The 17,692-nt window shown below is 43.0% G+C and overlaps 1 protein-coding gene across 1 annotated transcript in view; it reads right to left on the reverse strand.

Moving 5' to 3' along the window:
- Nucleotides 1–17: 17 nt before the first annotated feature.
- nid1a (nidogen 1a) overlaps nucleotides 18–17,692 on the reverse strand; it is a 77,423-nt gene continuing 59,748 nt past the window's right edge. The window contains exons 15-20 of the mRNA XM_079843611.1: nucleotides 17,070–17,196; nucleotides 13,685–13,856; nucleotides 12,331–12,488; nucleotides 12,035–12,158; nucleotides 4,335–4,447; nucleotides 18–385 (exon numbers count right to left, since the gene is read on the reverse strand). Coding sequence (XP_079699737.1) covers nucleotides 255–385; nucleotides 4,335–4,447; nucleotides 12,035–12,158; nucleotides 12,331–12,488; nucleotides 13,685–13,856; nucleotides 17,070–17,196 — 825 coding nt within the window. The 3' untranslated portion in view covers nucleotides 18–254. The remainder of the gene's footprint in view (nucleotides 386–4,334; nucleotides 4,448–12,034; nucleotides 12,159–12,330; nucleotides 12,489–13,684; nucleotides 13,857–17,069; nucleotides 17,197–17,692) is intronic.

The raw sequence follows: 17,692 nt of genomic DNA on the forward strand, positions 1-17,692 counted from the left end.
TAAAAATATGACACGGCTGAATAAACAAAATATGATTTTATTGAACAGTTGTATGTGTAAACATCCATTTATGTCAGGTTATGTCACAATTGTATCATTATTTGTTTAGAAAGGGTAATAATGTTAGTTGTTAGAGATATTCACAATGAGCTCATTTAAGGCACGAATGCGTTTCCGCATCTTTAATAGAGAGAGTGGCTTTATTGCATGTTTCAGCCGATCAGGAAGGAAGGAGCGGTCATGTGAGTGAGTCTTCAGTTCCTGCCGTCCCGCTCCACACAGCCCAGTCCTCCAGCGTTATCTGGACATCTGCATGAGCGGCCAGCAGGGGTCGCCAGACACAAATGAGTGCAGCCTCCATTATTGGTCGAGCAGTAGTTCTGACCTGATGGAGAACATTGACCACATTACATACCATTACGACCATTTAAAGGGTTAGTTCACCCAAAAATGAAAATTCTGTCATTAATTACTTCCCCTCATGTCGTTGGACACCCGTCAGACCTCCGTTCATCTTCAGACACAAATGAAGATATTTTAGTGTAAATCTGATGGCTCTGAAAGGCCTCCATTGGCTCAATGGCACGGTTCACTCTCAAGACCCTTAAAAGACACTAAAGACGTCGTTACAAAGTCCATCTCACTACAGTGGTTCTACAATAACTTTATGGAGTGACGAGAATAGTTTTTGTGCGCAAAAAAAACCCTAAATAACGACTTGCATAGTGATGACGATTTCAAAACACAGCATCATGAAGCTTCGAAGCGTTATGAATCAGTGAGTCGATTCAGCGGTTTGACACGCAATCCGAATCATGATTCGACTCACTGATTCATAACGCTTCGAAGCTTCATGATCCCGTGTTTTGAAATCGTCATCACTATATAAGTCGTTATTTAGGGTTTTTTTGCGCACAAAAACTATTCTCGCCGATTCATAAAGTTATTTTAGAACCACTGTAGTGAGATGGACTTTGTAACAACGTCTTTAGTGTCTTTTAAGGGTCTTGAGAGTGAACCGTGCCATTGAGCCAATGGAGGCCTTTCAGAGCCATCAGATTTACACTAAAATATCTTCATTTGTGTCTGAAGATGAACGGAGGTCTGACGGGTGTCCAACGACATGAGGGTAAGTAATTAATGACGGAATTTTCATTTTTCGGTGAACTAACCCTTTAAGCTTTGTTTTAGGGTTCAGATTAATCACCTGTTTCCTATAAAAATAGCCTGAAACACCTAAATAGCAACTTACACCGATCAGGCATAACATTATGAGGGTGGGAGGGATATATTAGGCAGCAAGTGAACATTTTGTCCTCAGAGTTGATGTGTTAGAAGAAGGAAAAATGTGCAAGTGTAAGAATTTGAGCGAGTTTGGGTCAGAGCATCTCCAAAACTGCAGCTCTTGTGGGGTGTTCCTGGTCTGCAGTGGTCAGTCTCTATCAAAAGTGCTCAGAGGAAGGACCAGTGGAGAACCGGCCACAGGGTCATGGAGGACCAGTGGAGAACCGGCCACAGGGTCATGAAGGACCAGTGGAGAACCGGCCACAGGGTCATGGAGGACCAGTGGAGAACCGGCCACAGGGTCATGGAGGACCAGTGGAGAACCGGCCACAGGGTCATGGAGGACCAGTGGAGAACCAGCCACAGGGTCATGGAGGACCAGTGGAGAACCGGCCACAGGGTCATGAAGGACCAGTGGAGAACCGGCCACAGGGTCATGAAGGACCAGTGGAGAACCGGCCACAGGGTCATGAAGGACCAGTGGAGAACCGGCCACAGGGTCATGGAGGACCAGTGGAGAACCGGCCACAGGGTCATGGAGGACCAGTGGAGAACCAGCCACAGGGTCATGGAGGACCAGTGGAGAACCGGCCACAGGGTCATGAAGGACCAGTGGAGAACCAGCCACAGGGTCATGAAGGACCAGTGGAGAACCAGCCACAGGGTCATGAAGGACCAGTGGAGAACCGGCCACAGGGTCATGAAGGACCAGTGGAGAACCGGCCACAGGGTCATGAAGGACCAGTGGAGAACCGGCCACAGGGTCATGGAGGAACAGTGGAGAACCGGCCACAGGGTCATGGAGGACCAGTGGAGAACCAGCCACAGGGTCATGAAGGACCAGTGGAGAACCGGCCACAGGGTCATGGAGGAACAGTGGAGAACCGGCCACAGGGTCATGGAGGACCAGTGGAGAACCGGCCACAGGGTCATGAAGGACCAGTGGAGAACCAGCCACAGGGTCATGAAGGACCAGTGGAGAACCAGCCACAGGGTCATGGAGGACCAGTGGAGAACCAGCCACAGGGTCATGAAGGACCAGTGGAGAACCGGCCACAGGGTCATGGAGGACCAGTGGAGAACCGGCCACAGGGTCATGGAGGACCAGTGGAGAACCGGCCACAGGGTCATGGAGGACCAGTGGAGAACCAGCCACAGGGTCATGGAGGACCAGTGGAGAACCGGCCACAGGGTCATGAAGGACCAGTGGAGAACCAGCCACAGGGTCATGAAGGACCAGTGGAGAACCAGCCACAGGGTCATGGAGAACCAGTGGAGAACCGGCCACAGGGTCATGGAGGACCAGTGGAGAACCAGCCACAGGGTCATGGAGGACCAGTGGAGAACCAGCCACAGGGTCATGGAGGACCAGTGGAGAACCGGCCACAGGGTCATGAAGGACCAGTGGAGAACCAGCCACAGGGTCATGAAGGACCAGTGGAGAACCAGCCACAGGGTCATGAAGGACCAGTGGAGAACCAGCCACAGGGTCATGAAGGACCAGTGGAGAACCAGCCACAGGGTCATGAAGGACCAGTGGAGAACCGGCCACAGGGTCATGAAGGACCAGTGGAGAACCTGAACCTGAGCTCAAACTGCTCAAGAAGTTAATGCTGGTTCTGATAGAAAGGGGTCAGAATACACAGAGCATCTCAGTTTGTTGTGTATGGGGCGGCACAGCCGCTGACCAGTGCCCATGCTGACCCCTGACCTCCGCCCAAAGCACCAACAGTGGCACGTGAGCATCAGAACTGGACCACGGAGCAATGGAAGAAGGCCTGGTCTGATGATCACGTGTTCTTCTACATCTCGTGGATGGCCGGGTGTGTGTGTGTGTGCGTGGCTGACCTGGGGAACACATGGCACCAGGTGCATTATGGGAAGAAGGCGTGGCGGCGGAGGCAGTGATGCTTTGGGCAATGTTCTGCTGGGAAACCTTGGGTCCTCCATCATGTGGATGTTCCTTTGACACGTCCCTACCTAAGCATTGCTGAGCCCATGTCCAGCCTCTCATGGAGACGGTTTTCCCTGTGGCTGTGGCTCTTTCAGCAGATAATGCGCCGCCACAAAGCACAAATGCTTCAGGAATGCTTTGAGGAGCACAACAACGAGTTTGAGGCGTTGACTCGGCCTCCAAATTCCCCAGATCTCAATCCAATCGAGCATCTGTGGGATGTGCAGAACAAACAAGTCCGATCCATCCCACCTCGCAACTTACAGGACTTAAAGGATCTACTGCTAACATCTTGGTGCCAGATACCACAGCACACCTTCAGGGGTCTAGTGGAGGCCATGCCTCGACGGGGGACCAACACAATATTGGGTCATAATGTTATGCCTGATCTGTGTATATAACACAAGCACTGCTGCTTTTAAAAAAACAAACAAAAAAAACAGAATTTGATTACATCACATAATAGTATTCATGACCTGAAGATGGTCAAAAACTGACATAATTATGAAGAATTTAAGAAAAAAGGCTCATTCACACCAAGGACGATAACTGTAAATGATAACAATATAGTTTTAAAAATCACATCCCAACTGATGATCAACAGCCAATCAGAATCCATCCTGCTTTTAGAGCTCGAGCATTTAAAGGGGCAGGCGACAAAACTGTAACGCGCTTATATTAAACAGAAGGTATCGTCCGCTGTGTGGATGCTAATATAGTTATTGCTCTTGGTGTGAACGGGCCTTATAGGGATAGTTTATCCAAAAATGAAAAATCTGTCATCATTTACTCACCCTCAAGTTGTTCCAAACCTGTATGAGTTTCTTTGTTCTGCTGAACACAAAAGAAGACATTAAATGTTTGTAACAAAGCAGAGAGAGCAACTATTGACTACCATAGTAGGAAAATAAATACTATGGTAGTCAATAGTTGCTCTCTCTGCTTTGTTACAAACATTCTTCTAAATGTCTTCTTTTGTGTTCAGCAGAACAAAGAAACTCATACAGGTTTGGAACAACTTGAGGGTGAGTAAATGATGACAGATTTTTCATTTTTGGATGAACTATCCCTTTAAGAGCTGAAAGAGGAATCATACCTGAGGGACATTGGGCGTGAGCGACTGTGATCCCGTACAGACGTGTCCGTTTCTGAGGCTGGAACTCATCCACCTCTGTTCTAGTGTAGCGATCCACCACGACCACACCACCCCTGATCCAACACACACACACACACACACACACACACACACACACACACACACACACACACACACACACACACACACACACACACACACACACACACACACACACACACACACACACACACACACACACACACACACACACACACACACACACACACACACACACACACACACACACACACACACACACACACACACACACACACACACACACACACACACACACACACAATTCTTACAGTATATCGTTTTTGAAAGAAGTCTCTTTTGCTCTCCAAAGCTGTGTTTATTTGATCAAAAATACAGAAAAAAATTGTGAAATATTCCTCCAGTGTAGATCAGCTGTTCTCTATGTGAATATATAGTAAAGTGTAATTTATTCCTGTGATCAAAGCTGAATTTATCATCATTACTGCAGGGCTGCATTCAGCCCCAATAAAATGTTGCAAAGCGTTTTTTAAACGGAAACGGTGCTGCGTTGAACACCCTGTTCTGATGACGCAAGAGTTGCAGCTACGGCAGCTGAGAAGGCCATTCTTTGTGTTCTTTTTGAGGAATTTTCGGAGCCTGATGAAATCGATATAAATATGTGTTTAATACTGCAAAATACATGCAATCACTGCCCTTGCTGTCCAGAATAAAAGACAACATCCCAATCCATGGGCGTCGGAAGCAAAAAAAATGTGGGTGGGTCCTCTCTCAGAAAAAGAAAATGACTGGAGCCTAGATGCCATTTACATTAGGTACAGTGCAAATATACGGCTTTGTTTACTAAACGTCTGGTTCAGAAAGACATAATTATGGAAATCGCGTTATCACTGAGAGTGGCAATAATGTAGAGGTAAGAGGCATGGCATCAAGTTTTGACGCAAATCTACCCGCGGTTCGAATCCGCCTTTTGCCGAACTCACTCCATTTTCTCATCACATATCAGGTCGGAAAGGCATTTATTTATTTTTTTTTTAAATGAAGAAAATATTAGAACAGTGTAAATAAAGCACCTAACATGTGTTTAATAATAAGTGTTTATCAGTTAGGGGTAAGTAAACAGACATGTGCTGAATTAGAGACGGTAAAAGTGAGTGGGTCCAATATCATTGATCGTAAAAAGTGGGTGGGTCTTGTCCCACCCACATACAATGGTTCCGACGCCCATGTCCCAATCCCATTTAATGAACCTTTTTTTATCTCCTGGTAATCAATTCTAATTTTATTTTATTTTACTTCTAGTTCTTACTTTTTTAATAGCTTGTATTTTCTTTCTCATTTTTATGTTAGAGCACTTAATTACCATATATGAAATTTGCCTTGCAATGAAGCTAAAAATATAAATAAATACATCATCATGTTGATATATACACTGTATAATTTTTTTTACGACAATCATGTATTCTAATATCTCCAATTGTTGCGTATACACACTGAGCTGCAGCGGACACATTTGTAAACATCTTTACTGGACCCGTTGTGTGAGCTGTCTCTTTAATACCGCGTGGTTTATATACATGTTGCTGCTGATTGGGCTGACATTTTTGACACACCCACCAGACGAGATAAAACGCATCTCAAACCTGTTGCACACCATTTCCAGGAAACATGACGTTCAACCGGAAACCGTAGCAAAACGTTGCGCACCGGTTTGAGCTTTGAACGTGCCCCAGTCTTCAGTGTCACATGATCCTTCACAAATCATTCATTATTGTTGGCGCTCAATTATTATTTTTTTACGATTGCTTACGCACAATTTTAAAAACAAGGCTCGTTGTGTCAAAACACTACACACAGTTCACACATCCACACACACACAAGCAGCAGAACACCCCAGTTCTTTTGCAAAGTGAAACACTTCTTTCAAAATTGTACAATAATTTAACAAAACCCAATTTTGACACCGTATGGCCATTTTCAAAGGTTTGTTTTTTATATCTGCTGAGCTGGCTGAAGTCTCTGTCCAGCCTCTCTCAATGTCAACCCATGGGTACTCAGTGCTCATGGTCAACCAAGGTTGCACGAATCGCATCTGATAAATTTGGTCCCCGTCTTCTTTGTCCACGTCCTACTCCAGGTCTACCTCTTCCCACCCCCCTCTCATCCTCACTCTTCCTATTACTCCAACATTGCCTTCCATTTTTGTTGAAGACAGGTGAACTTACCTGTTGCCTTTTTATAGTACTTAAACCTGATTGGTGTGTCTAGAATTAAGCACAAGTGTGTGTGCACAACTGGTGGCTGTGTTTAACCAATTGTTCATTTGAAAGCCTTTGCTTTGAAATTGCAAGGAAATGACATTATGATACATTTCTGTGTCAAATGCAGTGTTAAGTGTTCTGCAAATCACTGTGTGTATTGTTTTGCAAAAAGTTTGAAGCTGACAATGTGCTTACAGTTGTGCAAATCTAGGCCAGTGTTTTGCTCCTTGAGTGTAGTGTGTTGCTAATTGTGGGAAAGTTTTAATTTTAGTGTGTAAGCAATTGAAAAAAACTGTAATAATGCTGCGTGTAATTGGCCGTCGTTCCTCTTCATGCAAAACGATACTTTTATTCAACGGATTATAGCTATATAGCCTGGAAAGCACGAAAGAGCGCTCACTTTAATTAATCAAGCTGTCACTCATCTTGGTTCACCTCTTAAACACCTCTGATTGGCCACTGCGTTCCACAGATCAACAAACATGTATGTGATTGGCTACATTTCTCACCGCTGCAAAACCCGCTGTGAAACATTTCACGTTCTCCAGAGTGCAAACTCAAATGCAATGTTTGCCAAATCTGTTTCGCCAATAATATTATACTATTATAGTATAAACGGAGGGTGCTCTGCTTTTGTTTTGGGGTGCTTACATTTGAATTTGTGATGTTTTGTCCCCATGTAATTATTTTTTTATAAAAAAATTATTTGTGATCAAACATTCATTGGCGGACCCCCTGCAGCACCACTGCGGACCCCCGGTTGAAGACCCATGTTGTAGTGTAGACGTAGTGTCCGTGACGTCACCCATAGGTTTTTGAATAGCGTTTCTGAAGCGTAAAGTCAGCCGTCACTCCCGGATAACAGAAAATGAGCAAAGAGGCGCGACGTGGGCGGAGCTGAGGTGACGTGATGACTAATGTGGCGTTCACACTGGACGCGAACGACGCAAATAAATGACGCAAATAAATTTGGACGCGTCTCATTCGCGCGTGACATTCACTTCACAACAGACGCAAATTCGCGTCATGGGCGGGGCTTCTGCCAGCGGCTCATCTCTTTGAGAAATGGCTGACATGGGCTGTGTTTACACGTCTTTTTTTGTTAAAATCTACTGTTAATGTGTGACAAAACGTAGTTTTAAGACTTTTTCAGGCGATAATGTAGTGGTTTAAAGCTCAAATCTGTGGTTTATTTATAAAGAGAGCGCCTATTTGAACATTTTACCTGGCAAATCGTTTAGGCTGAGGGCAAAGTGAAGTTTCATTACTTTTTTATTTTTAGGCTATTTAACTTTACGTTACAGTTGTAGACGACTAGCACTGACTTCGAATGTTTGACTGAATTGTTTGCTTTATTTCATGTAGAGCTTCTTACACCTTTTACTTCTACTTTTGTATTATTGATCAAACATAAACTTGCATTTAACAAAAAGAGACTGGGTTGTGTTTCATGTCATTTAATGTTATCACAGTGATAATCATATTGTCTGAACCAGATATTAATATACAGATTTTCTCCTAATTGTTGTCACTACAAGAGCAAACTCCTGATTGGTTAACGCGGCGCGAATATCCGGCAAAGTTCAGATTTTTCAATCAATTCGCGCGAATCGCGTCATTTGCGCGAATTGCACCGCAAAATGTCTATTTGCGTCTTTGCATTGACTTAACATGTAAATCACTCGCACGAATCGTGTCATTCGCGTCCGGTGTTAACACACCATAACAGACAGCAGACAAACGGCTATCCACCTGTCACTTAAAGTGGCCACGCCCTTAATTATGCAAGGCTTTATATAATGTAAACGAATGAGAATTCACCCCCCTCACAGTCGTCATGAAGGGCAAAATTAGCCGTATAGACCAAAAGCACAATGTGTCCCAGACTGTAAACATGTGTTCTTCTGCTGTAAAGTTGGGCATTTTAACATGAGCTCAATGAGATTCTGCTCCATCTGGAGTCTGTCTCTAGTGGCCAGTCCATGAACTGCAGTTTATGTCACTTTCGTATTGGCTTCAAGAGAAACTTGGGGAGGTTGCCGCTTGCTGGTAATATAATGCAAAACTAAACAAAAATGAAGTCAGTCCGAATCCGTAACTTGAGCTGCGTGTTGCTCGTGAATCTCATGACTGGCAACACCAGCAGAATCTCTCAGATAATGTTACACTGGCGTCCGTCCATTCACAATAATCAATGAGCAGGATGTGACGACACACAGACTGGGATAAAGACATTTTCCTCCTAGATTCTCAACGCTGATGAGTTGTTTTTGTCCTGCTCATTATTCTCAACGGCTATAATAAGCTCTGTTATGACTGTCCACTAACAGAGAGGAAACGGCTGTAGGAAGATCAGAGAGAGGCCGCTGGACGGGCCGTGAAATCACACGCAGCTGCCACAAGCCTCCAAACAGCCCTCTTGACCCGACCTCAGCGCCTCTGCATAGCAAACACATTCAGGGTTAAAGTGCCACATCTGAGCCGGCTGCTGTTGAGGGAATCCGCGCGAGCAAACAGACACATCAAGGCCTCAGAAGAACAGCCACCGCTTTACTGAACTGAACCTTGACCTTGCTTTCCCATCCTGAACCACAAACAAACAGACCAAATCTGATGATTTCCCAACTTTATTCCTATTATTCTCTTGTAATACACTCCCATTCAAAGGTTTGGCGTCAGAAATTAATACATTTATTCAGAAGGAAGCATTAAATTGATCAAAAGTGACAGTGAAGACATTTATTTACGTTCTTATGTTCTTTTGAACTTTGTATTCGTCAAAGAATCCTGAGAAATAAAATGCATCACCGTTTCAACAACTGTTTTCTACACTGAAAATAATCATAAATGTTTCTTGAGCATCAATCCTCATATTAGAATGATTTCTGAAGGATCATGTGACACTGAAGACTGGAGTAATGATGATAAATTCACAGGAATTAATTAAAAACAGTTATTTTAAAGGTGACGCATGTAGTTTCTGTGACACTAGTGGCACCTAGCGGAATTACAAAAATCGCCGATTGGCTCTTTCACTTAAAAGGCTTAACCAGCACCTTGACCAGCTCAAACCAGCTCAAGCCAGCACATGACCAGCACCTTGACCAGCATAAACCAGCTCAAACCAGCTCATGACCAGCATAAACCAGCACATGACCAGCACATGACCAGCACCTTGACCAGCTCAAACCAGCTCAAGCCAGCACATGACCAGCACCTTGACCAGCATAAACCAGCTCAAACCAGCTCATGACCAGCACATGACCAGCACCTTGACCAGCTCAAACCAGCTCAAGCCAGCACATGACCAGCACCTTGACCAGCATAAACCAGCTCAAACCAGCTCATGACCAGCATAAACCAGCACATGACCAGCACATGACCAGCACCTTGACCAGCATAAACCAGCTCATGACCAGCACATGACCAGCACCTTGACCAGCATAAACCAGCTCATGACCAGTCCAGCATAAACCAGCTCATGACCAGCACCTTGACCAGCATAAACCAGCTCATGACCAGCACATGACCAGCACCTTGACCAGCATAAACCAGCTCAAACCAGCTCATGACCAGCATAAACCAGCTCATGACCAGCACCTTGACCAGCATAAACCAGCTCATGACCAGCATAAACCAGCTCATGACCAGCACCTTGACCAGCATAAACCAGCTCATGACCAGCTCATGACCAGCATAAACCAGCTCATGACCAGCACATGACCAGCATAAACCAGCTCATGACCAGCACCTTGACCAGCATAAACCAGCTCATGACCAGCATAAACCAGCTCATGACCAGCTCATGACCAGCATAAACCAGCTCATGACCAGCACCTTGACCAGCTCAAACCACCTGCCATGCTTCAAAACATACCTAACCAGCACATGCTGTTTTGTTTCAACAGGGAATACCACTTGACTAATGTGTAATCTTGACACAGATTAATGCATTATGATCAATATATCACTCATTATTGTAAAACGGTGGTAAAACACAGATGCTCGGGTTTAAAATCTTTAAGTAAACGTCAAAAATGCCAACAAACGGCCGCTGTTATCATATTGGTTTTGCGATCTCACTAGTGTCCAGTGATATCTTTCTGATTAGTTTTCTGATCAAACTTCCATTAGTTGGTGAAATGATGGGTGTGTGTGACGTCCAGAGAGGCGTTACGGGCGGGTTTGAGTGAAGCGCTGTGGAAGGATGGTGGAAACACAGTGTGGTTTTGGGCTCGGTCTACAGGCCCGAGGCTATTAGTCCAGCCCCGCCCTTAGAAAGCCCTGGCTCACACTGGCCTGACAGAGGAAAAGTGGCTAATCTTTACATTTTGGGTGAGATAAACCCATCAACAGTATACTAATAGTAGTCAATGAACAAGAAACTGGGAAAAGAGAATGTATTTTAACAAAAAAAACACCTTTAAATTGAAATAATATTTCATAATACTGTATTTTTGATCAAATAGATGCAGTCTTGGTGAGCAGAAGAGTCTCATTAAAGGGTTAGGTGACCCAAAAATGAAAATTTCTGTCATTAATTACTCACCCTCATGTCGTTCGACACCCGTAAGACCTCCGTTCATCTTCAGAACACAAATGAAGATATTTTTGTTGAAAGCTGATGGCTGAGAAAGGCTTCAGATAGGCCTCCATTGGCATTCAGTACATTTACACTCACAAGACCCAGAAAAGGCACTTAAAACGTTGTTACAAAGTTCATCTCACCACAGTGGCTCTACAATCATTTTACGATGCGACGACAATAGTTTTTGTGCGAAAAAAAATCTAAATAACACCTTTATCCAACTTGTTCTTGTTTTCCGTGTGTGCCTCCACGACGCATGCGCGAGAATATGACGTAGCGCCGGCGTTCGGGAATCCATGAAATGCACACTTTAGCCCCATTTTGAGCACTACGCCGAGACCTAAAGCACGATCAATGTAGAATTCAACAGCTTAGACACGCGCGTCTTCCTCTGATTGTAAACAAATCGCTTCTGGGTCATGTGTCCAAACGCCGGATCTGTGTCATATTCTCGCGCATGTGTCGTGGAGGCACACACAGAAGACAAGAACAAGCTGGATAAAGGTGTTATTTTGATTTTTTTTTCGCATCGTAAAATGATTGTAGAGTCACTGTGGTGAGATGGACTTTGTAACGATGTTTTAAGTGCCTTTTCTGGGTCTTGGGAGTATTAATGTACTGAATGCCAATGGAGGCCTATCTGAAGCCTTTCTCAGCATCAGATTTACACTAAAATATCTTCATTTGTGTCTGAAGATGAACGGAGGTCTGACGGGTGTCGAACGACATAAGGGTGAGTAATTAATGACAGAATTTTCATTTTTGGGTCAACTAACCCTTTAAAGTGTAAAGCTGTTAAAGGGAAGGTTCACCTCGTCCAGTCGGTGTAGTACAGGTTCTTTCCATCAGTTGTCATTCCGAAGGGATACTGAACTCCCTCCATGAGCTGCGTCCGACTGCCCTGCTGCGGATTCATGCACTCCACTTTATGTGTGCCTGCATTAAAGGACACCAAACATCCCCATCAACACAAAGGTTTCAACCAAGCAAAGTGTTTTTATGGAGCTTGTGGCTTTAGTGAGCTAAAAGAAGTTGTTTTCCTGCTGAGAGGCTCGAACAGCTGTGACTTTACTGCACTAGTGAATGTTTTTCTGAACTGGAGACGCACCGGCATCCGCCCAGCACAACAGAGACGTCCGCGAGTCGAAAGTTAAACCATTGGGGAGGCTTAAGTCATCCTTGACTAGAACCCTCCGGTTTGTGCCGTCCATGTAGGACATCTCAATTTTGGGGGAGTCCCTGTTCCAGTCGGCCCAGTAGATGTAGCTGATGGAGGAACAGACATGATTAACGCTTGGGATCACTCACATTCATCAAGTATATAAACAAAACGGTACACTGCAAAAAATGCTTTTCTTACTTAGTATTTTTGTCTTGTTTTCAGTCCAAATATCAAAAAAATCTTACATTAAGAAGCATTTATTAGACAAGCAAAAGTTTTTGTCTTGTTTTGGGGGAAAATAACTCAAAATTAAGGGAGTTTTTGCTTAAAGTAAGCAAAATAATCTGCCAATGGGGTAAGCAAAATAATCTTAATTCAAACAGAAAACAAGATTATTTTGCTTACCCCCTCGGTATAGTACCACCTCGGTTGAGGTTCCTGCGTGTCGTACTGATACTAAAAAGTGACGTGTAAACACTGCAGATCACTGATTGTTCAGAGAGAATCGTCACTACCGTCACTATCATTATATGCTTTTGTGACAGTGATATAGCGATTGAGACCCTAAAAACATTGCTAAATACACGATTCGTTTACCCTTGTGAACCACTGAGCAAATCAAGTGATGTCGTCATTTGCGCTTTGTTGTACGTGTGCCTAAGACTCTCTGGTTTTTAGCACTATTTTGTTTTGCTGCCATCAGCCTCCTTCAACTACAAACTTATTTGTAGGTAAAAACATCCACATGCCGAGAAGTAGAGGCGGCACTATTACAACGATCATTCTATAATCCCACCCATTTTAAAGCGGTGCTAACTGCAGTGGAAAACCAAACTGAGCCAAAGCGAGCCGAGCCGTGCAGAACCGAGTCGTGCCAAGCGTTACCATGCAGTGGAAAAGCGCTATTATATATAAAATTCAACCTGCCAAAGTGGCTAGTAGCACTACTGAAATACACCCGCATTTGGCAGGTTGGTGGGTGTTAATGTCAAGCCCTTTTGAATATTATTGAATCACTTACACGGGTCAGATTATCCTTTTTACAATTTGATTTAACCATGTATTACGTTGCATTTCTATCTTAGAGAAAATAACATTTTCTTTACTTGCCAAAACCACTCTTTCCCTCACATCTGAAGTGTTCATTTTAGACCATGTGGCCAGTTGCATAAACTGTGTCTTAATAACTAGTCTGAGCAACTAATCAGTCTTACTTCTCTGATTCAACAATTGAACAATTGAAGGCTAGTCTAAGCAGTTTATGCGATGGGCCACTGGTTGTTCCTAACTAGTCACGCACCCATTGGTGGCGTCGGTGAGGATTGCTCTCGGGTTAACCAGGTCTGTGTTAATCAAGACACGCCGCTGGGATCCGTCTAATGAGGAAACTTCAATCCTGTCCTTCATGGAGTCTGTCCAGAATATGTTCCTGCCCAGATGGTCAATAGCGATGCCCTCAGGACTGCCAAGATCTGAAACATGAAAAGTCAGTTTGATCATTTTGCAAACATTATGGAATTAATGCTCAGAGAACATTCAAAAGTAACAAATATAACAGATGAAAGTCCATCTAAAACAAATGTTTCATGAATGATGTATAAATAATGTTCCTAAATAATTCACCTGTTCTTAGTTCTGTTAATGATCTCCCTCATGTATTTCGTTTCTCAACAGCTCTTTGTCTCACGTTAAAGGGTTAGTTCACCCAAAAATGAAAATTCTGTCATTAATTACTTACCCTCATGTCGTTCGACACCCGTCAGACCTCCGTTCATCTTCAGACACAAATGAAGATATTTTAGTGTAAATCTGATGGCTCTGAAAGGCCTCCATTGGCACAATGCACTTTACACTCTCAAGACCCTTAAAAGATACTAAAGACGTCGTTACAAAGTCCATCTCACTACAGTGGTTCTACAATAACTTTATGGAGTGACGAGAATAGTTTTTGTGCGCAAAAAAACCCTAAATAACGACTTATATAGTGATGACGATTTCAAAACACTGCATCATGAAGCTTCGAAGCGTTATGAATCAGTGAGTCGAATCATGATTCGATCGCGTGTCAAACTGCTGAAATTTGGCGATTCAAACTGCTGATTCGACTCACTGATTCATAACGCTTCGAAGCTTCATGAGGCCATGTTTTGAAATCGTCATCACTATATAAGTCGTTATTTAGGGTTTTTTTGCGCACTAAAACTATTCTCGTCACTCCATAAAGTTATTGTAGAACCACTGTAGTGAGATGGACTTTGTAACGACGTCTTTAGTACCTTTTAAGGGTCTTGAGAGTGTAATGTGCCATTGTGTCAATGGAGGCCTTTCAGAGCCATCAGATTTACACTAAAATATCTTCATTTGTGTCTGAAGATGAACGGAGGTCTGACGGGTGTCCAACGACATGAGGGTAAGTAATTCATGACAGAATTTTTTGGGTGAACTAACCCTTTAACGTGACGTAATGAAACGTGGTTAGTGTTGGATCTTCATTGGTCCTGTATTCTCCTGAATATTTCTGGATTTAAATTAAAGATAAATTAAATGAAAGATCTCCTATGTCGAGGTTGCTGACCAGCAGTACGGGACAACTATGCAGTTTTATTTTTACATTTGACTGTTCAATTTCTTACTTGAATGATGCTGTTAAACAGACCTACTGTACAAAAAACAGCATATTTCATTTGTATCTTTCTTATATTGCATTTGTCATATTTTTTGTAATGTGCATCTTTGTACTTTATAATTCATACTTTTATTTGCTAGACTACGGGCGTTTTCACACCTGAAAGTCCACACCAAGGTCCGAACTAAAGTTCATGTTTTGATACATTTTATTAATTTGGTTAGTTTTGGTTTGGTTTCACATTGCAATTATGCAAACGCACATAAGAACTTTACATAACACACTTGCGTCCTGTCATCGTCATCTGTGTGTGCGGCATTTTGACATTGATTGGTTTGTAAACGGACGTGTAAACTGTCGTCAGCGTCTTTGACAAGAATGAATGAACAGACGCGTATCGCTGCCACTAGTGAACGCATTGCTTGACTATTTCTTTTCGTTTAGTTTAAAAGTGGACACTTCAAGCTTTCTATACACACATCTCTCATGTCTGTGAGGCTGAGTTTGGGTTTATTTATGAGACGTGTTCAAGAGCAATGCAAGCGATCGCTCCGGCGCCTCCATGTCACGATTGTTGTGTCCTATAGCCTATTTGCTTCTTATTTATTAAATCCAGGCAATTGGTTGATTAAAATAAAGATACAATTTATATAAAACGAAATTCACTTTAAAGAAAGGCTTTCTACAAAACAAAACTTAAAGTTTAACTTCAGTGATTTAGCATTAAGCTTTGTATCAGTAGAAACCCGGTAGTATATTTGAATTATGGTACTTTCCCCCCTCATGTCCCCCTGAGACGAGAGAATTATGTATTTTATTTTTGGGAAAAAATCCTCAGATGACGCAAATATCGCGCAAACATTTTGCGTCATCTGAGGATTTTTTGGCCAGAGGCTAGAGACTACAGGAGCTGTTCCGCATGTTTTCAACCCGCCCACAGGGGAGGATCTCACTCACAGAATGTAAATACGCTCGGCTCAGGCATTAATAACGGAGCGGGGCAGAGCAAAGTGAGTGTTTCAACTTTTCAATGAATTCCTATGAAAGTTAATCTTCCACATGCGATCTGATAACGCCTCAGACTGGACACGCGCTGAGAATGACAGCCGCTCTTACCTCAGCTCTGCTCAGCTCTTCTTATGATGAATGAGATCTGATCCTGCTGCGTCTGTGACGTGACTTTCGTTCGGCTCACTCACACTTTATTGAAAAGACACGTTCAGTTTTTAATTGTAGTGTCTGTTCTCTAACTGAATGAAATTATCTTATTACTATGAATATCAAAACGACGGTGTGGGCAAGTGATAACCAGTAGCCGTGGCTTTGGGAGTGGCCTTGTAGGGCAGCTAAGCAAGTGCATTCTGGGAGTTGTTGTCTTTCATCCACATGAGACAAAAATACATTTTCTGTCTTTTCTCAGTCTAGAAGGCACCAAATTCAAAAATAATTTCACATTTCTACTACATAAGTGACCCAGTTTAAATACACATTCATCTTCCCAGCGTTGAAGTGCCCCTTTAATGAAGTGGTCAAAATCATTTCTGACCTTCTGTCTTCTGACATATTGCGCATCTTTTCACTTTTCATAATCAATATAGCCGAGATGAAATTTTAAAATATTATAATATTTAAACATGAACAGGAACTTACTGTAAATGGTCTGAGAGTCTGAACCATACAGAAAATGCTTTCACACTAGAAACGGACCGAACCTTTGTTCAGTTTGATCCGGACAGACACGACCTCTTTTCGTCTGACCAAATTTAATCTGTTTGGTCCGGACCGTGGTCCAGGGGAGGTTTCACACCTGTAATTTTGATTCGGACCGAACTGAAAAGTCTGAAAATCCGGACCAAACAAGGTAGGTGTGAAAGGGCCCATAAACTGGCCCTTGCGAGTTTATGATAAAAAGTCACAATTATCTTTTTTATTTTTTATTCCCTGACGGAAACCAAATTAATAGTGTACTGCTCAGTAACTAACTAGTTTGAGATGATTTTAACCAGTGTCCCATGAATCATGCTGGTTTGGAAAGACATCAGGACGAGTCTAAATGAACCTGATTTAATGAGATGGACGGGCTCTCCTCCTTGTAGATTAGCTTTGCTAATGGCAGGTGTGCTGATGTCTGTCCAATACACCATCTTCTCCACGCAGTCATAGGCAATCCCAATCACCACTTTCTCCTGCAACAACAATAAAAAGATCTCACAAACATCCATGGAAGTGTTTAAGAGGACAACACGGCACTCCAGCATTCATCTGTCCGTCTGTGAACGGCTGTCTAGACAAGACATGAAACCACACATTCAGAATGTGAGTGAGTCAAAGTTTTATTTCTAACACATGGTGGAGTTTTCCCTTGTTTAATAAGCTTCAGCGATGTTAGTCATTACAGTAAATGCTAACATGTGAGCAATAAATAAGATCAGATGGGAATGAAGAGTCACTGCCATTTATGATTTCCTACGCCTAAAAAGTCAATTTCAGGAGTCAACAGATGAAAATCTAAATCTTGTGCATATGCCTAGCATGTCTAGCTAAACAAAATAATTGGGCAAAATAATCAGGAATAGTGAAAACCATAATATTTATGAAGGTTGTGCATGTTTACACAGTTTGAAGAGTGCTGACATTTCTTGCAATGTACGGTATATCAAAGTCCCTTTGTTCACTCGGCGG

Source organism: Gobio gobio, assembly GCF_949357685.1.
Source record: "Gobio gobio genome assembly, chromosome: 18".
Taxonomy (NCBI): Eukaryota; Metazoa; Chordata; class Actinopteri; order Cypriniformes; family Gobionidae; genus Gobio; species Gobio gobio.